At 38.9% G+C, this 25532-nt stretch overlaps 3 protein-coding genes across 5 annotated transcripts in view; 1 reads left to right on the forward strand and 2 right to left on the reverse strand.

Annotated features, from left to right (window-relative positions):
- Positions 1-2297, forward strand: part of bcam (basal cell adhesion molecule (Lutheran blood group)) — a 57829-nt gene extending 55532 nt beyond the window's left edge. For all 3 annotated transcript variants that reach the window (XM_069703865.1, XM_069703866.1, XM_069703867.1), the window contains one exon: positions 147-2297. In XM_069703865.1, the coding sequence (XP_069559966.1) occupies positions 147-149 (3 nt within the window). In that variant the 3' untranslated portion in view covers positions 150-2297. The remainder of the gene's footprint in view (positions 1-146) is intronic.
- Positions 2298-16680: 14383 nt separating this feature from the next.
- Positions 16681-20031, reverse strand: LOC138623940 (trypsinogen-like protein 3). The gene is made up of 5 exons (XM_069703743.1): positions 19992-20031; positions 19760-19901; positions 18811-19064; positions 17063-17199; positions 16681-16872 (listed from the first exon to the last, which is right to left on the reverse strand). The coding sequence occupies exons 1-5, from the start codon at positions 20029-20031 to the stop codon at positions 16681-16683; spliced, it is 765 nt and encodes a 254-aa protein (XP_069559844.1).
- Positions 20032-22613: 2582 nt separating this feature from the next.
- Positions 22614-24773, reverse strand: apoc2 (apolipoprotein C-II). The gene is made up of 4 exons (XM_069703876.1): positions 24685-24773; positions 24324-24384; positions 23313-23469; positions 22614-23216 (listed from the first exon to the last, which is right to left on the reverse strand). The coding sequence occupies exons 2-4, from the start codon at positions 24370-24372 to the stop codon at positions 23126-23128; spliced, it is 297 nt and encodes a 98-aa protein (XP_069559977.1). The 5' UTR covers positions 24373-24384; positions 24685-24773; the 3' UTR covers positions 22614-23125.
- Positions 24774-25532: the final 759 nt, after the last annotated feature.

Here is a 25532-nt window from a genome sequence, read left to right on the forward strand (position 1 = left end):
ATGAACAAAAAAATACCCAATTGTAAACGAAAACTATTTAAAAGTTAGACTGTGTTTTTGTTCTTTAAACTCAAAATAAAGAAAAAAGGTATGTTGGTCATATTTCTATTGATCTTTGTGTGTTTTTCTCTCTTTCTTGCTGACAGTGATGAAACCAGATGATGGAAAAAACTCAGAGGGATGAAGGGAAGATGACAACAGTTACAAAGACAACAGGCATAATTTTGATTTACTACATTAGACTTGAGAGGGGAATCAAGAGGTGGAGCGGGAAGATGGGTTGATTTTGGGGAACTCGGGGTGCACAACATGTTTTGCATTGATTATCCTTGTTTTACAACCTGGGTTAGACCAATTGAGTGGAGTTTCTTTAATTTAAAAACAAAAATGGTGTCCTTTAAGAACTCCATCCATCTTGTGCTACCACAGGTTTAAAACGATGTGGAAATGTGACATCACTGGCTGACGTTATCGTGGCTTCTTTCACCAATCACATCTTTGGTTGACTCCTCTGCAGAGTAGAGCTGTACAGTTAGACATGACTGATACAAAATTCAAACAGTGGCAGAATCTTTCTGATCTATCCTGTGAAACAAAAAAATGCCATTACGCCACTGTGTTGTTGTTCTGGGGCGTGTGTCTGCATTCAAGTCTAACGCCGAACATCTTTTCTGTTTTGGAGTCTGCACTTAATTTCTTTCCTCTCTGCTGGTAATAGTGGGGAAAATATCAGGCTGTTATTCTGTTTGAATCACCTCACTAACAAGTGATGATTTACGCACACAACATTTAACCCCTAAGCACACTGTTTGGCACACATGGCTGTAACATTTCTGCTCAAGGAAGCTCTCCATTAACTTTGGTGTTATTTTTTTTAACTGAGTTTTTGCCACCTGTGAATGTTTTTATATATATTTTTCCCCAATATCTCTAATTAGCTTTAGAAACAACCCTGGCATCTAATAAGGCTGATCGTGTCTCTGTAATTGCTTGTCTTTTTAAATCCAGCTCAAATAGCCACCAAAAAAAAGCAAGCTATTAGGTTGTACAAATTTGTTCTTGCCATTTTCAGCACGCTTGTATATTATGTCAGTACACCAGTTGTTGACTTATTTTCTTTTGCTCTCCTGTTTTCTCTGTAAATTCAAAATACAATGTCTGCCAAGCAGGAGGAGTACTGTGTATTATGTGGAGTCTAAGGTGTCTGTGATTACCAAGCTGCTGGCCGTAACTGCTCCTTTATCTTACAGTCTTTCACTGTCTTTCAGTTCCCTACTTTGCATTGAAATTTGGAGTAAAGAACTAAAAGCCTGTAAATCTTTCTCACAATCACAGCACACAGTGGTTCAGCTCCTAAAGCCCAATCATCATCATCAGCTTTCCACTGTAAAATTGGTGAAATTTGTTAAAATGGTCGACAATCTTAAACTGTAGCCTGCTGTGGTGTTGTTTCCCCGTGACAACAAAATGGGGCTTTCAGTGGCTTCAGTGCAGCAGTCACGGATTCACCAGTTGGGAGAAATCCCTGGCACAGGTTCGCTCTGGTTTGAAGCGAGCAGGGAGGGGAAGGTGTGGGAGGGATCGGGGGTTGTTGCTGGAGTATGTGATGTTCTTTTTTATTTTTACCAAATGAAAGAGTTTTTGAGTGTCACAGCAGGAGTGTTTCTGTGTTTTAGGTACGCAATACTGGCTTTTTTTTTTCTTTTCCCCTACACTGTCAGCAGGCCAAAAAGGTTTGATAGAGGGTTGACATGCCCTTTTACTTTGTTGTACACTGGAACCAATGGCCTTGATTTTTGTTTAGTTGTTGTTAAAGAAAAGGTCGCCTCAAACCACTATCTGCGCCGACAAGGCTTATTTTATTTTTCAATGTATGTCTGCTGATTTTGCCATAAACATACTGACTGTTAGCAAACCTGTGTCAACAGGTGAAGATAGATAAGTGAACTTGGAGAATTGTTTTTTGACTTGTTTTATATAAAAATATCGTGGTATAAAAATTGTTTTTTAGAAAGGGGATTCTTAATTTTGGAACTACTGAGTTTTCTTTTTCCCAGGCTTTTCCACTTACTGAGAGAAGAGAGATTTTTTATTTTATTTTAGATTTTTAAATTTTGTTCTCTTCATTCTTGAGATATTCTCAGTGCTTTACTTTTCTCTCTCTCTCTCTCTCTCTCTGTACTGTATACTGTATATTTTGTGCTACACTGTTTGTGACTTCTGTGGTGTGTTGATGTATCTTAATGTGTTCCAGCTGTGTAGAATTTATAATGAAAATCTCAAGAAAACCAATCACACCCCTGTATTCTCTGTGTTTTTATTCCTGTCAGGGCAACAGCCAATTTTCCAAAGCTGTTTTTCAGAATCGGATTCATTGTTTTCTCTGTTGTTGTTTTTGTTTGTGGTTTTTTTTTTTTACCATTATCACATATGAAACCAAATTTCTCTTAGAGGTCAGGGTTTGTCCTTTTTTATGGTCAAAGTTGTAGGGGAGCAGCTGTTGGCCATATAATCTATCTAAAAATTAAAAAAAAATAAAATAAGAATTTCCCCTATCTATCTATCTATCTATCTATCTATCTATCTATCTATCTATCTATCTATCTATCTATCTATCTATCTATCTATCTATCTATCTATCTATCTATCTATCTATCTATCTATCTATCTATCTATCTATCTATCTATCTATCTATCTATCTATCTATCTATCTATCTATCTATCTATCTATCTATCTATCTATCTATCTATCTATCTATCTATCTAATAAGGCTGCTGAAATTCGTACACACCATCAAACGTCAACTCTAAAATCTTCACGTCAGAAACCAAATTGCTCTTGATGTAATTTATCCGTGTTTGTGTTTTCTCATGCTTCCTAGAAGACGACATCTAAACTGATTCCCAGCTTGCACCAAATTTTAATCTCTTTGATATTACCAGCATTATGTAAATGCTTCCCTCCACATTGATTGATCCCATGATTTGTTGTGACAGAACAGACAAATCAGAGAAGCCCATGTTTTGCATCAATGAATGCTTTATGGATGAGTTCACACTGCCAACTTCATGATGTAGCATTGTCTCTCCTTGCTTTTATGTTTGGAAATTAGTTGAAATGAACCCATCAATCATCAGCAAATTGCTGTGCGGCTCTGTGCAGTTAGTAGGATGATTCTTATCAATAGCAGCTATGAACGTAATAAAGGTCTTCTATCAAAGCCAACCATTAATCAAGAGACGGGATGAAAAAATGTCCTCTAAAACTCTAAATTAGGCTGGTTCATTCTCCTCATTGAAAATCTCCTCTCCCTCTAACATTGAGCTTACGTAACAATGTACTCCAACCTTGTACCACTTCTTGACAGTTTTGTCCTACACCACGCATCTACACAGCCTCTCTGGTGATGGGCCTATCAGCGCTATTGTCCTGACACACGCCCTCTCTGCACTGCTGGTTTTCCATTAGGAAATTAAAAGTCTCCTATCAATGTGACCTAGTGGGGAAATCGATCTGTGCTCCGAATACTAAACAGAAAAGATGGAAGCAAAGCAGTGTGAGAGTGGACAGGAGTAATTAAAGGAAGATGTAAGTAACAGTGTATGGGTCGTCTCCTGTTGATGTGATGATGTGTTGAGGATACATGTCAGCCTTTTAAGGGGATGCACACAGCGCTTTGGGTTTCAGGTGCTTTTTCCGACGGAGAAAAACAAAATCTGGGTGACTGAAATCTTTTACAAAGAGCTTAAAAAGTCTCCAGCATTTTCATTTCCAAGTGGAGGGTTGGTTTATCTGCTCTTTGAAAAGTTGTGCCTTCTGTGATGTTGGTAATAATGATGAATAAATGTATGACATGTAGTTAGCAAAGAAAAAACAGACTTTAAGTGTGTGATATGGATCAAGAATATGTTGAGTTAGTGTGTGTTGGTGTATCTTGCTTGTGCATGAGAAAGAGAGCTTCTCGTGCTTTGTGTTACAAAGAATGAGAGGATCAGTGCTTTTCAGTTTTGCAAACAATGAAGGGGGATTACTGTCATTCTACCCAGTGTCCTCTCCTTGCTCCCTCCTCCTTCCCTCTAAACCGCTGGGACTCTTCCTGCTCCCTTCACTGGGTTTAGTTACAGTAGCTTTAAACTGATTTAGCCATTTACTGTCAGCCTATTGAGGGATGACAGCCACTGTCTGTTCCTTCTGCTTGTTCAACCCAGATCTGATGGTTACTCAGTAGCACTTGGCTCGGTCTCAGCTCAGTGTACTCATGAGCACAGAAGTGGACACACTGCTCTTCATGCAGCACTGTTGAAATGGATCTAGGTTGAACAAGGCTCTGGTGACAATATGTGCTCCATCATCCTTCAATAATCAGTACACATGACCCCAAGAGCAATGAGGCAAGAAGATGATTAGCATGGATGTAGCGATTAATAGAGAAATGGCTGCATCGAGAGAAGAAGAGAAAGAAGAAGTTAAATGATGGAGACACTTCAAAAAGAAAAGAAGAAAAACAGATAGACAGAATTAATTAAACATGAATTTAAATGCAGAAAAGGGAGGGGAGCAAATTGAAGGGGAACATGGTGTAGCAGAAGTTACTGTCAGGAGGAGAGGAAATGGAAGTAGTGATTGGTGACTAACGACAAAACAGGGTGCTTTGTTAAGAAGTCATAAATCTGCATTGGCTCTGAGCTTTAAATAAATACAGGCTCTAAAGAAATAAAGGGGAAGATTGAGGAAGGAAGGGGGGGGCAGTGAAGGAGTATAGCAGGGAGGTGAACTGAGATAAAGAATGAAAGAGCTTTTGATAAATATGTTTATCTCCCTCAGTCCTGAGATTTAATATCCAGTGTGGCCTGAAAGTGCTTACTGTTTCGATGTGATTATGAAACAGACAACCGAGAGACCGTACCTGTGTATTCAGTGCGTGTGAGTGCACACTTACCTATGTGGGCCTGCATTTATGTGCTGTATTTCTGATTTCTATCTCACAGCGAGGAAGATTTGTTTCATTGATTGTATCAGTGAGCGTGCTATTAAGCCGAATACCGACCGATTCCCTGCCGCCCGAGCATCAGCAAGTGTGTGAGTATGTGTCACTCATGAGAGCCTGGCCACCTGTGGGATTTTTGGTTATTAAAGCACAGCTGGCTGTGTTTTTATTTTAATTGGTTCAGCTACTTTGTGTTTTGTCTGCATAAATGAGAGACAACTCAGGCACTGGGAGATTAATTTTCTGGGTTTATTAGATAAAAACTGAATATTTCAATTCATGTGTTTAAACTGAGATCTAACGGGAGGTTGATAACTATGTTTATATGCTTATCTCCCTCTGAGTTAAACTAAGCTAAAAGAATGATCTGGTGAATGAATCAGTTCACATGGGTCAAAGGTCACTTAAATTTTCCATGACAGACTGATGCCAAGTTTCAGTCAAACGATTAGAGGATATATTCAGGACTATTTTTAAACCATAACCATTTAAACAATGCAGACTCAACAACTCATCTAATCCACAAGGCACCATCCACTTTAAATCAGAAAAAGAGAGCACAAAGAAAATACCAACACAAATCCAAACCTGTATCACACCAAAGTGTGTAAAACACACATCAGTCCACTAGAGAATACCGTGTCAATGTCACGTTTTGCCTTGCCTAGGCATGAAAATAGGGTGCCTTTTGTTCTTGGCACCAAAAATGCTGCAGTTATGTTTACAAAAAGATCCTGGTTTGAAGGATTCACAGTTTTGTCAGGTTTAGGTACCAAAACTATGTGATAAAGGTTATGAAAAATATCCTAGTCTGGGTTAAACTAAGTCATTTTGTGTGAGTAATGCTATGTCACATAATTAAATGAAAGACATGTAGGTTAAATATGCTATGAAAGTAATGCTACTTTAAAAAAAAAAAAAAAATGAATGTAGAATTCTGTTTTTCCATGGACTCGAACACCCGTCCCCCAGTTTGAATTCCACCCAACCACACTGACGTTCTCCTGATGCAGGCTTTATCATTCTTTGTGCCCCTAGGAATTAGCATGGGCTGGTCATACACACATTTGCACATTGAAGCCCAGGCACCTAGGCAGAGCAAAACATGTCACTTAAACGGTCCTCTAGTCAACTCACAGGTGTATTACACACTCTGGCGTGATACAAGGGGGCAAATCCCTCATGTGAGATAACCAGTGTTGTCCCGATATGGCTGGGTAGTAACATATTCACCTCCCTTGGACATGACTGAGGGTCTCAGAACACATTGGTAGACAATAACACATCCATTGACTGGATCTTTTGATTTGTTTAAATATATGGAATAATAAACTACACTCTAGTGAAGTATTCAGTTTACCATTATATAAGTAAATTCTTCAGAGCCATGTCAAACTGATTTGTTAAAGTGAAATTAGGATTAACTATTTACCACCCACTGTTCTGCAGACATGATGCCACAGACAGTGTAGCTCCATGACTTTCAATCACCGAAACCTTGAATATATGGTTTCTCCCTACTTTTAAAGCAGCTTGTTAATTTGTATGTTAGGATGCGTTCAAGAGTCAATTGATTAGGTGCACTATCCCCCAAAGAGATTTGAGTTTCAACAGACCCAAGGCACTAAACTTACTTTTTAAAGAGCAAAGCTCTGTGAGAGGAGGAATATAAACCAGACCAACTTTAAATTCTTGTGATAAACTGCGTAGAGTCGTTCACCAGCACGCTGCTGGAATACAGCACCTTGTGAAATTTCTTGCAATGCATTCACACATAGTCACACACCATGCTGGATTTAAAGTACTGCCAAAAGCCCCCCCAAAAAAATCCCCCTGGGCCTTGTGAGGAGAAAGAGAGAGAGTGGGAGGGAGGTAGAGAGAGAGTGAGAGAGAGGATCAGAGAAGAAAGTCGCTGTTAAAAGACGAGGGAAGAGAGAGAAAGGCTCGGAGGAACTGAAGAGCAGCTGTTGAGTATTGCTCCTCTGAGAACTTCTGTACATGCTGCAGGCTCCTCCCATTGGTTAACATTACAGCACAGCAGCTGTCTGCGGGATAAAACACACATGCACTTACAGTACACACTTGTGTTTTTGGTGGTCATATACATTTAAAAAAAAAAACAACCACCATCCACACATCAATGCACATAAACAGTAAGGTAACACAAATTACTCCTTGAATCTTGAATTGTTGTACTTGTGCTGTTGAAACAGCATAGGCCTGCATACCTTGAAACATGTTGAGCTGTAATGATGGGGTAGCACATTCTTTGCAGTTGACCTTGTTGCCCAAGTCTCACTGCAGAAAATACATCTTGAAACACACACACACGCACACCTGCCCGAGGGCAAACACACACATCGAGCCAGGAAAAACAGTAGTTGCGTTTACATCACCCTGCAGGAGGCCTGCTTATATCGCCCCTTCACACTCCTATTTCTCTTCTTTTCATTTCCATCATACACACACACACACACCTACTTTGAAAGCTGTTTGTTTCCCTTGTGTGCTCTAACAGTAATAGCAGGGACAGTGAGAGCAACTTAGGGCATCCCATGAGTACCTGATAATTACTATCATATGCTCCACTGACTTACTAATGGAGATTTGCCATTGTATCCTACCCTGTCCTCCTTTTCTTCACACGTATTCACTCGCATCTAGGGAATAAATGGGATCTGTGAGAGTGAGAGTGTTTGTGTGTGTGTGTGTGTGTGTGTGTGTGTGTGTGTGTGTGTGTGTGTGTGTGTGTGTGTGTGTGTGTGTGTGTGTGTGTGTGTGTGTGTGTGTGTGTGTGGAGGGGGGGGCAGACCTGGATGGGATTTTTTTTTTCTTATTTAAACCCCCTTTTCCATTTCCAATATCCCCTTTTCATCTTAGCTTTCTATTTCATACTATTCATCCACTGCTGTGACGACCCCTACTTCCTTTGTATTAATGCAACAAATACTCACTTTCTGGTGTTGAGAGAGAGCCCTGATTATTACAGAGCCAGAGGGGTCCTATCAAACTGCCCTGTGTAGTAATATGAAACAGTGGCAGTGTTAGTCGCTGACAGCTGCTGTGCCAGTGTGTTACCTGTGTCAAGGTTTCCCCTCTAGTGCATCGCCTGCTTGTGTCTGTAACTAAGGAGCCTGGTATTTCTCTCGGTGGCACCCTTATCATCTTATCAGGCCTGTCCACTTTATTTGATGCTAAATCAGAGGACATAGCTCTGTATAACCTCTCTCACACACACACACACACACACACACAGGACAAAAAAAAAATTGCATGTGTAAGAGAGAGTTAAGTGTTTTTGTGGGAGATGTTTTGCAGATTCTCAATGACTGTAAAGTGAGTGTATCTTAGGATGAATTATTTACTTCCAAAAAAAAAAAAACCCCACTCTCCTCCCTCTTCCTTGCACTGCCTGGCTGTGTCTGTCTCATACCACACGACTATATTCAAACACAATATAACAGCATATATTTCTTATTCTCCATGGTCACGGCATTGACCTCTGAACTGTGTGTTATTTTTTCTTCATCACGTTTTTTAGAGCCACATGCTGGGTGGGGTTGGAGGAGCTAACATTCCTTACTAATTGTATATGCTCGACATCCAGTCCTCCTCTCAGTGTGTGTGTCTGTGTGTGTTTATGCTTCACAGTGCAGAACAGTTTGGAAAATTGCCACCAAGACATGCATTCATGAAGTTGATCTTTGCCATACCGGGTCAGAGCTGGGGTTAGGTATTATGTTTCAAAGTTTAGCTGGTACACAATAGCAAGAACGAGGTCCGGCTCATGTCATGGGATGTTTATCCAATCCTGATTCTAATACAAGGTGCTTTCTGTAGATAAATATAAACATTTCAAAACAATTATTTGAGACCTGGCCTTATAATCCTGTATTATTTTTGCTACATAGCTCTATTGGCAAAAGATGTGGCCTAATATTGATTCAATCTACTGTACAACCATGAAAGATTTTATATTATGCTGTTTTAGCCCTCTGGGGAGCAGGTTTTTTTTAGAGGAGAAACCCTAAGATGCCCAGGAAATGATGCATTTTATTCTTATGGATACAGCAACAGTAGTATATTTGCAATAATAGAAGACATCGGGTGATATGAGCAATATTTTGGTTGCACACTTACACATACACCAGAAAAATCCCAGGGAAAGCCAGCATGGTGTAAATATGCAACGTTATGTGTAAATATGTACCGCTACAGGTCATGTGAATGTTATTCTGAGGTCTGACAGAAAATATGTTCAACCTGACTCTCACTTAAATTCCAACTACACCATTCATTTTAGTCAAAGCTGCTTAATATCTTCTTTTTTTTTAATAAAAGGTGAAGCAGCCAAATCCACACGATCCTGTTCAGGATGTCCATGTTTGTTTATCATTCATCAGTAAGTGACAAGACTGAATTTCTTTTAACTAAAACTAAGAGCAACAAAACTTTGGATCCAAAATCAGAAAGCTCACTTTAGATAGACTATGTTGAACCGCTGCTTCAAATTTTGTGTAAGATGTTTTGCAGCTGCACAACTTGTATAATTGTGCGTTACTGTAAACTGTTTACACTCTTCTCCCCTTATCTGTTGTAATCACAACTCTCAGGAGCAACAACTTTTGAAAAAAAAAACATAAAAATACTCTTAGATTTAAAGTATTTCTCTTATATTAGTATATTATGTTACTCTTATAACAGTAGAAATGTTATTGGGTTTCTGAATGAATCAACTGATCACTGTACATACTGGGTCATATATAATTAAGACATTCATTTTAATAATTTGGTGTTGTTTTTTTTTTTTTGGTCTATAAAATGCTCATAAGGAGTCTTGGTTGTAACACCATTTCCACTGATTTATTATGTTTCTATCTGAAGCGTGAAAATAGAATTTTGGGCTGCAGCAACACCACTAAGATAAAATAAACTTTGATTGGCCAACCCGTTCACCCAACATGCCTTTTGTTAACTCTCAGAAAAAGTTACAGTGTTTGAGGTGTTTCCAGCGCTCTGTGGCTGACACTTGTTCTGCAGGCATGGACTTTCCAGGTTTGAAGTGATATATAAATCAACTTCTCTCCCCTGTGTGACAGACATATCAGTGAGCACCAGCTTAGCTCAGAGGAGTTTGTGAAGGTTACCTGGTGTTAGCCATGGGACATCTCTCGCACAGCTTGGCGTTGTGGGCGAGACAGAGTTTGTGTGTGTGGATGTGTGTAAGAGGTACATACACATTATAAATCGCCTGATCACTGTGTTGAGCAGCTATTACCAGCATTACGCACTGTGTATGTGTTTGTGTAGGATCAGTGGATGTTGTTTTTCTCCCTGATGTAAAGTGTGCCCTGAGGTAAAGCTTTCTCACTGATTTCCAAACACGTTAATTTTGTAAGACACTCCTCACCTGCATACACACAGGAAATAACATGTTCTGCTATGTAATGTTAACAGGCCTTCCAAAGAACCAAAGATACATTGGACAAATCTACAGCATAAAAACGAGGGGTGAATTGGCATGTATCCATGGCAACCGCGCTGGTCTAACGTTTTTAGAGAAGTGTGTGATGATTGCGAGGAAAGCCAAATGGAGTCCCAGTGGGATTTTCCTCTTTGTAGCGGTGGCTCCTCTTTGTGGAAAAAAATTACGGAAAATGTGTGTGTGTGTGTGTGTCTGTGCTTGAGAGACTGTGTGTGTGTGTTTGATCTTCCTCACCATAGCACCATCAATACTAATGCATTATCAGAGTACAGTGTGATCTCTTCCTCCCATATCTGATACACCCAAACATTTTGAGATCAGTCGATGCAGTTCCATTACCGTATGTGTGGTCACATACACACAAACATACTAATAGGGCTTCTTTTTTCTTTCTTTTTTTGCTTACCTTGCTCTCTCTGTCCCCTTTCTGTTTAAAGTGAAGGTGTTTTTTTGTGGCACAAAACAACCTTAGGCTTTATTTTCACTTGGATTTGAATAAAAAGATGTGAATTCAAGTTTCTACTTGAATGTAAGAATTGTTTTGAATGTATTTTTCCAAAGCGGTGCAACAATGATGCAACCTGATCCCATATTAAGGATTTCTGACACTGGAGACATTGTTCCTTAAAAACTATTTATTGTATCTTTGCTGTCTTTTTATTCAAAGAAACTTTTGTATTGGAAATCAACTGAAAACCCTTCAGTGCAGCATTAGCTGAAGAATTTGTCAGATGCTCTCCATATTGGAAGAATCAGGTTTTCCCTGCAGTTTTAAATTTGATTATTTTGTGTAGATTTGGTCTCGCTTTATTGCTTTTGTGAAATAAATCCATATTAGTATGAATGAGAAGCCTCTCTGTCAGATACATTTTAGAGGAACAGTCTGTGGTGTTGTGGGCTGAGTTGCAATTTGTTCTTTTAAATAGTTTTTTTTTTATGTTGTGGACCTGTAATCTTTTAACACTCATTAACATGGTGAATGTTAATTAGATGTTGTTGTGAATTTTAAATGCTTTGCATTCTTTTGCAGTGATTTTACCTTTTAGAAAACAAAACACATTCAGATTTTTGTGTTTAATAGATATAGACTAGCAAATATATCATTGTCTATGCTTAGATATATATTCACTGCAATGCACTTTGTATCAGCATTTACTAAACTGTTTGTGTCCACCAAAGTGCACACGCTCATTTAAATTCATAGCAATTTCCAATATGAATGCATAATGCCTCCCCCACCTCCATATCGTTCTGTCTGTCAAACACACACAAACACACACGTGCCCTTTCTGTGGTTTTGTGTGTTGGGGTTGTGTTGTGTGGAGCAAACTCACTGCTCCACTGTAATGCTAACAATGATGGAGGGAGTGGGAGAAAAGCTGAGCGAGGGATGTTTTGTGTGTGTGCATGTGTGGGTTGAAGACCGATAGCCACAACATTCATTTTCCCAACGGCTTGCATATTATCACCATCCACACACACACACACACACACACACACACACACACACACTCATAAACATATATAATAACGAAACATGATTTTAATCATTTATTCGCTTACTCATCACCTCTTGGAGACAGATCCCACACTTTAGCACACACCGCTTCCCACACATACATGTACACACCGCAGCCTCTCAGTGAGCTCTTGTAGCTATTAGGCTAGTGTGATTAAAGCTCTTCAGACTAATTATCTCCCCCCGATGAGCTGCAGGTCTCAATGGGATGTCAGGGAAAGATCCAGCATGACTGACTTGGCCTGTCTTTTCTCAATGAGCCATTAGCTATAATGCAGAGAAACACACACACACACACACACACACACACACACACACACACACACACACACACACACACACACACACACACACACACACACACACACACACACACACACACACACACACACACACACACACACACACACACACACACACACACATGCAGAGGTTTGTGCTAATGTAAGTCAGCTTACCATATTCATTTACATCTCTGTGAAAAAGACCTGTCGGTTGTTAGGAGGAAAATAACATATGGAGGGATGGGAGTGTGAAAGTGTGTGCGGTGTGTGCGGTGTGCATTTTCTCTCAGTGTGTGGATGTGTGTTTGAGTGCATGTTCGCCACTTTTCCCCTCTCGTGAGCCAGGTGCCACAGGGGAATGCTGGGAATGTAAGCCGGTGATGAGTAATGGTGACAGTCTGCCAGAGAAACAGAGCGATGGAGGGAGATGGAGGAAGGGAGGCAGCAGCCCTGCACTTACTATTGTACCCAGCAGTGATAAGCTCTGTCACACCGCAGGAAAAAGATTTCCCCCTATGGATCATCGTTCATTTTAATTCCCTCATTAATCAGTTTATGCCACCATGTTTGGGCAATTGAGAGTGATATTTGTTTTCAATGTGAGCCAGGCTTGCATTCCTGAGTTATGAAAGCCAGAAGAGAGAGGAGGAGGTGGAGGAGGTAGGGAGGACATTTAGAAATTGGGAAACAATTTATAGTATGTTGGTTGCAGGGAGTGTGGTAGGAAGGAAAGGAGCAATGGTTGACCATTAATAAAGATAACCATGTTATGGCAAACTGGGCTGAGAGAGACAATTCCACACTCTGTCAGTCAGAGACATTTGTACTCTGTGTGCAACTTCTGATTGTGTTGGTCCATTAAATTATGAGTGACAGCTTGAGAAGGTGCATCTGACATCTGCAGGCTAAGAATGTGTCATTTTAAGTGTATCTGTGTGTCGGAATGACACACAACTTTTGAATTAGTTAGCTATGTTATGGTCACGCACAGGATATATTTATAAATATTATTTTAAAATATGTAAAGATTGTGACATCCTTTTGAGACATTAGAAATGCTGAAGAACAGGCTGACTAGTTTTCAGGCATGCTGGGGGGGTGTGGCTATGGGGATGGCAATGTTGGTCAATGTCAACTACTAAATAGGTTGAATATAAGATGGGTTATTATTATTGTCGTTATAATTTTGCATAGGCATTCATGGTGCCTAGGGGCTGTATTCGAATGACTTTGGTGATCCCCAGATTTTTCATCGAGCATCATGAGGTAAACATTTTTGGTCTTATAGAATGTCAACTATTTGAATTGAAAAATTTGGAACAAACGTTTATGTTCCCCCTGGAGTTAATTGTGCTGGTGTCGGAGATCCGTTAGCTTCTGTTCTTTGGTTTAAATACCTGCAAAGTTACAACATTCCCATCAGCTTCAGTTGTATGTTGTGCTTACAAATTAATTTAAATTTAGATGATGACAATGGTAAACACTAGTTCTGCTAAACATCAAAACATTAGCATTGTCCTTGTAACTGTGTTCGTATGATATTAGCAGTTAGCATAATAGCCACATCCCTGTGGAGTCATTAACAAGGGTTAGGGTTAGGGTCTTAACAGGGTCTTATCCCTGTTAAATATTGGATACAAATATGGACATTAAGGCCTTAAAGGAGGCTGTTGGTTAATATCCAGAATCATATTTCAGTACCAGAGTCTGTTGCCGCTCTCTGTGGAGAACCTCGGGATTCTCACCTGGCCCCCGGTGAGAGTCGGTGGAGTTTCCCTCCCGACTCGGGAATCAGACATTGACTTTAGGTACCTGCCTTTGTTGAACAATAAAGACTGTTTTTGAACTATATCCTGCCTGCCACCTGAGTCTGTGTGCCTGCGTTTGGGTCCAGAAACACCTCACCTCATAACAATCTCTGGCATGTTAAGGCACATTTTGTCTTTCTCTTCCTTGTAATAATTTATAATTTTAGTATTTTCAATTTGATTAGGTGTTTAACCTTTGACTTGCAGACCCACCACATTCAAGGTTGTTTCTAGCTTATCTTTTATGCATATGGTACCATTGGAATTAAAAATGTTTTTATGCATACAGTCTAACAAACTATCTTGAATGTTGTCATATATGTCCTGATGCACCGTGAGCTCGCAAAGGTAAATTCCTAATGTTTGTTCTACTGAAGTAAACTCCAACTCCCTATATATAGCTACATTATGGCAGTGAGTCACTCTATTTAAAGATGAAACGGAAGGTTCTAGTTTACAAAGAAGGGCTGCGGTGTTTGCAGAAGCACATGAGATAACCCATTTCAGTTACCAAACAGTTCAGGTGGAAATTATCGTATTACAGAGACGCTTTAGATCTCTAAAACTGGTTTATAATCCAGGAATCATGCCCTCTTTGAAGGGAGGCAGACTGAACGCTAACTGCAGATCATTTAGGAATCTGTATACAAAGAGTTCAAGAAAGTATTTAAGGGGAAAATCCCATAGGATTTAAGCCTTTTTGTTTTGGGTATCCTGCCTGAAGGAATAAGTGAAGTATCTATTGTATCTATTACAAAAGCTGAGAATTACTGACATAATGGATATTACTTTAATTTGGCTCCAGTCAAATCCTCCAGAATTATGAACAATATCTTTCTAAATTGACAGGAAAAACAAAACACAAACAGCAGCTTCAAAAACTCTCACCAATTAATATCACACTGCTTTCTACAGTGACATCCCAGCTACCAAAGTCAGGTCCTCAGTTTGCCTTCTGTCTCCCGCTGAGGTGGGAAAAGAGGAGGAAAGGGGGTGAGGAACGGGAGAGAAACACTGAGAACAGATGGCGGAGTGGCCCCGTGTTCAACTGCCTGGGTGATTATGGACACAGCTGTCAGTCACTTTGCATGTAAGTGTGTGTGCATGTGTGTGTTTGAATTTGTGTAGTTGTGAATGCACTTCGAACTCCCCCATGTGCTCTCCAGTTCCTTTGTACTCAGTGTGTCTTGGCAATGTCAGGTTGCATCCATGTGTTTATTGCTGTAACATATTTTTGTGAAGACTTCTGTGTCTTGGCAGAGCGCAAAACTCAGATCAGAGTTCAGCGAAAACCTCGCAAAGAACGTAAGATTCAATTCACCTATCCACTGTGTCTCTCTCTCTCTCTCTCCTGTCTGTCCCTGTATTACTGGGCTCTACCTCCATCTAGTGGTGCTACGCATATTGCTACTCATCCTTTGGCAACGCTTGCACATTATTCCTAGCACAATTCCCAGACAGACCTTATTACCAGGCTCACTTTTTTTTTTTTTTTTTACTTAATTTGACTTAATTGTTATGAATATAATAAGAAAGTGTATCAAACAGAAATGGACATTTTCATTCCAATTTACTGTTTTTATTATTTGCTAAATGGCAAGTAAACACAAATCTCAGCTTGCAGTTTTGACACTATCTTTCTTTTTACTTTAATATTGAAAGAAAAAGGAAGACGCTGTTGACACAACAGGGACATACGGTATTATTATGACAAAATGATATGCAAACCGTTTCCTATTTACCTGACAAATTTAAAGTCTTTTAGCCCTGGGAAAAAATATGTAACTGAGTTTTCCTCTATAATCACAAGCCAGTGGCTTTGTCTTTTTTACTGAAAACAGCTGCTTCAAGCAAAACAGCACAAATGGAAAAGTGAATCAAAGAGTTAGGGGGCTAAAATGCTCCACTGAGCTGAGGACAACCTCAGAATAGAATGATAATTCTCTGTGGGTCCCTCACTATGAGCAGTCTTTTATATATTACCAGCTACATAGATATTTTATCTTTTTTTTTTTATCTCAAAATATTGATCAGAGCTGCTTTAAGAATAATTTGATTTTTCTCATTTGTAATTTGTCAAAAGAACATCAGTTAGTCTCATATTTTTGGGTTAAAAGAATGCAGCTTGTCCTTTTGATGAAGGAGCTGACAGTTACAATATTTACTGGTTTTAGTGTTCAACTCGTGAAATAAAACAAATATTGACTGTCATGTCTAATTCCCTGTCACTGTCATATATATGACAAGACAGCATGTGTGAAGTTATAGAGTCAGCAGCAGCTATTACCAGCTGTGGAAGCTCTGCTGAGGAATAAGGAGTAAAGGTTTAGTAAAATTCATGACTGAAACTTAAAAAGTTAAAACACATTTAATTTTTATTTTTTTAAAATACAGATAGAAAACGTATGAGCCTGCCTATTTATGATGTATTTATGTCAGTTAATCTTACCAGAAGTATAATTTAAGTACAATCTTGATTAATTGACTGTAAGGACACCATAAATTTTGGGGTCAGTCACTGACCCTGCATAGTTGTCAGGAGCAGTGTTCATACGAGTTTATTTTATCTGTGGATAAACGTGTCTCTCTGCTGCCTCATGTCATCATCTGTGGAGTGGTTTCAGTTGGCAGAGTTGGTGAGTAGTGGTCCATCACTTTGTTGATCCAATCATTGTACTTGCACAGCTTGGTGTAGACGGTGGGGTCAGCTGGGTTACTGCAGCCATGTCCAAACCACTGCACACCCTGCAGCTGGCCATCACACACCATCACACTGCCACTATCATTCTGGACAGAGGGGACAGAATACAATAGTCTCTAGTTGTTGTTGTTTGTGGTAAATTAATGCAAATAAACAAGTTCAAATGAAACGAAAATGAGGCAGAAATGGCTAAATAGATTAAGTGGCACAACAAAAGCAGAGGCAATGAATACAACAGTTGGATCTGCAGTTTCTTTGTGTTGTGTCCAGGCTCACCAGGCAGTTATCTGTGTTTGCTTGGCCAGCACAGACCATGGTCGGGCTCCAGAACAGGAACTCTGGGAAAGTGTTCATGCAAGTCTGATCATCCACAACGGGCACAGTTATACACTTCAGGTTTTGAGAAGGCCCATCTGTGTTGAAGAGGGGGGAGGTAGGTTAATTCTCTGATTCATTCAAACAAAATCCCTAATATTGTACAGCTCATCTGAATTTCTGACACAGTGAACACTTGGCAATTTACTCGTTGTGATATAATCTGCACCGTCACTTGTCAATCTGCTGCTTTTTCTATATAATTATTTGGCAAAGTCTTCCTTCCTGCTATCAGGAGGTCTATGGATTGCTTCCCATTTTTATGCATTGCTGCTTCTTGCACTGAAGCACAAGGTCTAAACCTTGAGTAAATACTATTTTCAAGGTCTACCTCTTTTAATTAGTCCTGATCACTGACTGGGCATTTTGGCAGGCAATTAGAAAACTCCTCTGATTAAAATAGAATGTTCATGCCTTGTTAGATGCTGCAATAATGACCAGAATATTGATGAGTACGTCCTCACCTGAATCCAACATTTTCCTGAGTCATGGTCAAAGTATATTAATATCAGTGCTGCGTTCTGCATCTTTTCAGATTAAGTGCTTCCTGCTGCGAACAGGTCAGTGCCACTGATGTTTTTAAGAAGCAACCAATAAAAAGAGCAAGCATTTCAACAAGGCATGCTTCCTGGAGTAAGAAAGCTACAGTAATTTATTTCAGGGGGATAATTAAGGTTGTTCCAGAGTAACCATGCGTCAAAAACACAAATTGTTGTTTTTATGCTTTGCTTTTGGTATGAATTAGACAGAAATAACATGTTATTGAATGAAATGGACAAATGAGAAATTACATATTAACTAGTGATCTTAATATTAGTTTGTAGGTGTATTTTGTGACCTTTGAACAGAACCAGCCAAGCTGTTTCCTTCTGTTTCCTGATTTTATGCTAAGCTAAGCTAACTGACAGCTGTATTCAGTTTCCTACTGAATGGACATATATGAGAGCGTTAGCTTTTAATCTATCTCTTGGCAGGAAAGTGAATAATTGTATTTCCCAAAATCTGAAGTTATCTTTTGAAATCGAAGACCCTGATAGCTGAGAGTAGTCCAGTATTCTGATGACTGGCCCTATTTGTTCAAAGCAGTTTATTTCATTATTGCCTCTTATTTTGTAGAGATTTTTAAACCAATTGTGCCACTCAGTAACATGATACACAGCTGCAGAGAGCATCAATGTCCAGTAATATTAACAGATGATAAATGTTAACAAAACACTCATTATCATAATACATTAAAACAATACAGATTTCAGAACATGAGACAGTCAGAAGAAAAGCTTGATACCTGGACAGTGTCTGAACATTAAACATAAAAACTTCAGCCAGCATTGATTCACTTAGCGTAACAAAAGACTGGACACGAGGGGAAATTAGATTCTGTCCAAAGGTTGGCCTCATTCATTTCATTATTATATTTCATTCTATTAATAAACTTCTCAGCCAACTCTTGGCAAGAAAGTGATTAATTGTTTACAATAAAAACTCAGGGGCCTTTAGCTGATATTCATAAAACTGGTGTAAAATTTTGTATAACAGAGAACATTTGAGGACTGGATTAAGGAACATTGGTTTATCTTGCATATATACTGCAGTGTGATGACAAGTTAATGAGGTGCAAAAGCCACAGCAGCACCTTTAAATCCACTTACATTGATTTGGGATGGTGGAGCCCCAGCCGCTGACAGAGCAGGTATCTCCAGGCTGTGGGCAGCGGCTGGGCAGAGGGATGGGCTGGACGTACTGGGTGAAGTGGGCCGGGGCGGCCAGACGGACCATAGTGAGGCTATGGAGAGGTGAGCGGTAGGGGCTGTGCTGGATCACGTCAGCAACACGAATGTGCTGCTCTGTGCCCTCCTCAACAGTCATGTCATGTTCCCCAAGAGATGCGATGGTGCTGTAAGACCTGCAAAGCACAGAGGAGAGACTAATTTATTAAACTCATAGACCTTTCAGGCCTCAGGCTGAAACAGGCCCATGACCAAGGAACCGTAAGCTTTAATCAGACATGAACAGCAGGTTGATGAATGTGAGTTAATTAAGCAAGAACCCAACTGGGATTTGCAGTGGTCCTGTCAGCAATATCGAGTCTTTCTAACACTGACTTGCCAAGAACAGCATAATGACTGAATACAATGACTGATTGATTCATCTGAAACAGACAGATTGTTCTCTTAACAATATTTATCAAAATATATTACAACACTTGCAGTGCTACAAAATTCTGTTTGGCAAAACTGCTGACAAAAATGTCTGACCTCCTCATGAATCACTTCTGTGAGCAGAAAAACTACAAAACATTCTGGTTTTTAATCTCTTCAGGGAAATTGTGAGAGACACCAGAGCAGCTGTAGACAACAGGTAATACTGAAAATGTTGCAGGAATTGAATTAAGTGCAAAAAAAAAGAAGCTAAATTTAATTAATGCTGTGTTGACTTCTGATAAAGTAAGATGTATCAGCCTGGTTTTACCGAGCCCAATTGTGATTTTATTTCTAATGTTTTGAAGAGTCACTTCAACATGTTTGAGCAAAAAAATATGATTTGAATTTAACATCATCTGCAAGTGCCCATTTGGCACAATCGTTCACTGATACTCACCGGGGTGCACATTGAAAGGATGTCACTATCCACCAGTTATTAATGAGAGCTCCACTGCAGGACGCTCCTCCACCGTGCAGATTAACCGTCCAGGGTCTGGAGTGAGGCTGGCACACCTTGCTGTCCTCCAGGGGAGCTGCTCCTGTGACCCATCAACAAGATCAAACAGAGGCTGTAAATGTTTGATGTTCGCTTTTTTTTTTAGTTTAGACACAACAGGGTAAATATCTACCTGTGAGCCCCAACACAACCGCCAGAAGGAGAAGATTCATGCTGTATCTTGTTTTGTTCTTCTGAGTCTCCAACTATGTATGGAGGCTCTTTGATTAGTGTTGCTTCTTTATAGCTGCAGGCCTTTTCAGGATCAGTGGGAGGAACAGAATGCTTCATTACCAATCAGCATCATTGCCAGTGCACCTGTAACCTTTGAAATAACCTTATCAGAGGAACTGTCGATATCTTAAGTGTGACGCATTGTGTTTCTTGTAACTCTTTAATTCTTTCCTGATACAAAGGAAGACAGACATTAACAATATATCCATAACACTGCTCAGACATAACAGATTGCAGTTATTGTATTTTGTGTTTTTGGCCAAGTAAATGTATTTTTCATAGTGTAAAGATCAGCAAAGACTTACAGTGCACAGATTCTTTTGGCTTAGTGGGCTATATTAAAATCATGTGTTATGGTTATTCTGTGCTAAGTGCTCTTTAAAATGGGCTACAATGCCATAGATAAATGGACCAAACTTTTTTAGTGCTACAAGAAGTAATAACAATAAAATAAGAGTTGAGACATGACTCCCACTCCTGTTTATATGTTAATATTTTACCATGATGCAATTTTAAAAGGCTTAAATGATTGCATAACTCTTAATAGTCTTTTGGGAAACTAAAGTATTTGTTATAATATCTTCCCCTTCAGATCTAAAAGGATGACTGAATGTTTTAATAAATAATGACTTTAACAACTATTTCTTAAACCAGGTGGATTTGAGCTTGCAAAGCTGGTTAACTTTTCATGAGCTCTGATTTTGTGACAAGATTTGCTAATTAACTTACACATTACAGTATTCAAGCAAACAAACTGGTAAACTGGTTATATTTTTACATGATTGCATGTTGTGTGGACATTTTTGACCTAAGATTGAACTGTATAGTTCAAAAATACATGAAAACTAGTACTTTACTGTAAAGGGGTGTGCATAACACTTACACAACACCTTCACAACCACAACACCTGTCATGAACAGGAAGGAGTATTTATAAATGTTTATGAGTTATGTTGATAAGTGTCCTCCAGTCAGTTATGTCACGTATTATGCAATGTTGAAATTGTTACAGATGCCTTTATGACAACTTGACATTAACCAAGACAACATAATAAACATGTAACCTTAACCTTGTTTATACCACTGTTATTTAGGTCAAGGAAATTATTTATGACATTGTTAGAAACAGTTAGGAGAAACGGTCAAAGCAAAGACACAATTGACCAAAAACACTTAATGACATGAACTTTCATTAAGAATCCTTCACATTCCTGACAGGTGTCACATTAGTCCAATGTAGTCTCCCTTACAGTAGCCTACATTCTTCTCCATTTGTTTCTTAAAAGTGGGAAAACCCAATACTGTTTGATAACTGCATGGTTCCACATACACATCCCTACATAACTACATAAATTAGTCATTAATCTTGTTACATTTACCTACCAAGTGGGATACACTGTATTTGACCGGAGTATTCCAATATGGCTGAAAACTATTTGAGTATACCTAAAAACAAAGCTTTCCTCATGAAAACTACCAGCCTGAAATGAATGTGGCGTCATCTGAGAGCCATGACAGTCAATTCGCTTATCTGTAACACACAGTGTCTACCCCTTACCAGCACCACTGGTAATACTCACTTCAAAACGCAATCCTTTGTAGGTCTAGAAGCGCTAAATGCATTCCATTATAGAAACGTTCTAAATAAAGATGTAAATGCAGCCAAATCATTGGATTAGAATCCAATTAGTCGAACCATATTTGTAAAAAGTGAGGGACACAAGAGCCAGAGCAGACCTTCTCTCTTCTTATGTGATTGTGAGATTTTGTGTTTTTCTACTTTACAGATTTTTTTGCATATGCCAACAGATTAAATCAAATTAGTGCTAAAGATAAATCTGATTGTATGTTGTCCATTGAGAGACAACATTTAAGATACATTCTAAATCTAAATACAGATCATCTCAGACTGATTCAGTCTGGATAGATGTGCATACAAATTTAAATGTGCTGCAATCACAAGGATCAGCAACTGAAAGTATATATAGAATATATGTCTCTTTTACTATAGTGATTGTTGTATTAGTACTCAAAATTCACATAAATGTGTAGTGTGCCCTGCGTCTCAGTGGTACAGGGTACATCCTTTGTAAAAACTACACAAGATGAGACTTGAAAGGAAATGTATCTCTTTTGTTTGTTTTGGTTGTAGGCCACATGTTCTGGATTTATGCATTAATTAAAAATCACATCATTGTTGCATTACTGGTTGTCAGAATCCTTGAAACAAACTTCACAGTCTTTGTTGTTTATTCATCGCTGTGGGTTTGTGTGTGCGCACATTTTACATGTTTTTTTTTCTTTTCATCCATTATTAATTGCAACAGAAGCCTCTGTTCTGGTGCTGCCTGAGCTGATAAAAGTCTTGTGCCTCATTGCAGATTTATACAGACACAAACATGTGATCTTTTGCATCAGTGAGCTGAAAGAACACACGTCTTACACAGACTGACAGGGGCAATATGCACAATTTATTACATCAAACACTACTCTAAGTTATCATGTATCAACCACAGACAGCATTTTTTTTATTATAAATATTTTATTTAAAGATATGACATGAATATCTAAATTTATGCAGAGGTGGGATGGCCATCACAGTCAACTATGAGGAAACAACACCACCAGTAGGTGCTGTTGGACTGTTAAATTATTGGCATGATTTTCACATCTGATTGTTTTCTAACTCTCAGAAGAAATGAATTGACAAGATACTCTGTGCTCCTTTTCTCATGCTTGCCATATTTTCCTATCCAAGTCTTCTGTGAATGCTGTTAGTTGTCTTTTCAAAGGATTGCGGTCCCCGTTGGGTGGTTGTCATCATTTACCACCAGTTCAGGGGCCCGAGAAAACACTCCAAAGAGCACTGTGTCCTTTATTTTTGAAGATGCTTCTTGAGGTTTTGAGGCTTGTGTGTGGTGAGATATGGCCAAGTGCCAAATGTTAAAGATGTTTGAGCCTTTCATATGGCAGTGTAAACTTCTTAAAGGTAGTATAGGTCATGGGAAATATGTTTTTTTGTTGTTGTTTTTTTTTACTGCTGGGGGTAGAAAATGTGGTAAATCTGGTCATTCATAATGCCAGCGTAGGTGCTCACAACATTGGTGGTATCACTGTAAAGAGTCCTGAAGGCAGAGAAAAAGGAAAGAACTTTAAATATAAATTCAATTTTTGTTTTTTTGTTTTACTGTACTGATAAATCTGCATCTAAACTTTCTTACTTTGCTTTCTCTTCCAACTTCATACCCTTGATGCTTTCCAGGTATCCACTGGCAGTGTTGACAGCACCGTCATAATAGGACTTGACGGCATCTGTGAGCTTGGTCAGAGTCCCCGGCTCTTCATCAACCTGCCTCACCACACGGAAGCTTTCAGCGTCTACACAGAAACAGGTCAGAGGAGTGAGAGGGTGCTACATTTTGTCAGGAAAACAAGGCAGTGAATCCATTTGTTCATATTTCACTTCCGTGCTAACTTTTACCTCAACACAAAGTTTTACACAAAATACTTTATACGCTACATTGCAAAATGACAGATATTAGATAGCAGGGACAAGAAAAATATTAGAATACCTTCCCACTCTTCAAAACAAGTAATGTCTACTGGTCTACCACAGATAGTCTGCCAGTGCTTTTAACAACTGTTATTTCTGTGCGCCTCCATATACACATAACCACACACAAAGTTATTATATTACCCACATGGGGGCACTCATTGACAAAATGTGTTCTCAAGCCCCTCATCCTAACCTTAATCATCTCAACTAAATGCTTAATCTTAACCCTTATCCTAACCTCAAACCTAACTCACCAAGTCTTGACCTTTAAAAAAAAAGCAGACATTACTGGGACATAAATTTTTGTCCCCACGGTGACGCAAGTCCTTTCAAGTTATGTTCAGCATTAAATCCATTGGGCTTGTTTTTTAGGATAAAAAAATAAAAAAAAAAAGCCCAACCAACGGGGAAACACTAAATACTAAACACTAACATTATTTATCAGGCTCATATCATTCAGTTATTTAGTTTATTTACATTTTGTTGAACTGAGTAATAAGTTAAACATTATTTCCCCAGATTTTTCCACAGTTTGCCTCCACAAACTGAAATACTCGACTCTGTTAATGCAGCACATTCAAATTGACCATTTCTTTGTTTAACATCTCCTGAGCACAAACAATCTGCAAATTAACAGGCGACAATCCATCAGGTTTTATCCTGAGAACACACTTACTGATAGCAAGAAGTGCAACAAGCACAGTAATGACCAGCAGCTTATTCATGATGCCGCAGATCTGTGAATGTAGAGAATAATGACATTTAAAGTTTAGCCCACTCTGTCCACTAGGGTGAGACATTGTCATCGATTTACCCAACCACGTAGAGTATTAGTTCAATATTAGCCCTCTATGTATCTTTTTTAACATGAAAACAAAACATTTTCTTATATTTTATTCTGTTGAACGTACAACTTCTGCCCCCACGCCGCAAAACATATTATCTTTGAGTCTCTCATATCTAACATAACATCCATGCATTGTAAACTGATGCTCTCTAATCCATTCAGTAAATGAATGAAAAGTGTCAGTACTTACTGTATTCGTCTCCAGAAATGACGGTGAAAAAAAAACGGAGTAAGAGACTCTGCTTGTCCGACCTATTTATATAGGAGTGTAAATGTGTTGACTTGTCGCTCTCAGAGCCAAAGTGCACTCTGAGGGAGATAAACTTGCACTGCTGTCCAGTGTGTGTTTACGGGAGTAATGTCTCATTATGTCTTGATAAAGACGATGTAAACACAAGGATGGCGAATAAAGCAACAAAAGAGGCTTCAAACTTCCCCTCTAACCAGTTGTAGTCATATTGCCTTTTACAAGCACATGGACTGAAGGGGGATATCATGTAAGAAAGTTTCTCTTTCAATCTGTTTGTGTGACCTTCATTTTAAATATGCCACAATCAATTGTTTTCCATTGATTAGGTCAGTGTTTTTCAATGCAACACATACTTACACCTTGCCCTGTTCACAACCTCTATAAGAGGCATTTGTTCCTTGCATAACATTGCGTTCATGTACCATTGAGATGGTCCTAAGTCTAGAGTGTGTTGAACATGTCATCGACGCTGATTCAGGTTATGAAACATTTAGGCCAGCCAGACTAAATTCACTGTCACAATTAAAATGCCTTCTGCAGCTCCCTGTCAATGTTCTTTTGGGTTTTGGTGAAAATATAGCCTCCCTCCATGAACGAATGAATCCCCGAACACCTTCTACTAGCTTCTACATCAGAAATAGAGACATTTATTTTCTCCTCTTTATTTTCTGTTGGGTTGTCTTCATATGTCTTTTACTTCTTTCTCTGTTTTCATATAAAGAATAATGGTATTTGGTGTTTGATACAATAGTCAATATCATTTTCACGGTCGATTGTTTTTTGTTTTT

The sequence above is a fragment of the Brachyistius frenatus genome, unplaced genomic scaffold (assembly GCF_029030835.1).
Source record: "Brachyistius frenatus isolate BFR_SWC_R1_liver_20210118 unplaced genomic scaffold, ASM2903083v1 Contig_48, whole genome shotgun sequence".
Lineage (NCBI taxonomy): Eukaryota > Metazoa > Chordata > Actinopteri > Embiotocidae > Brachyistius > Brachyistius frenatus.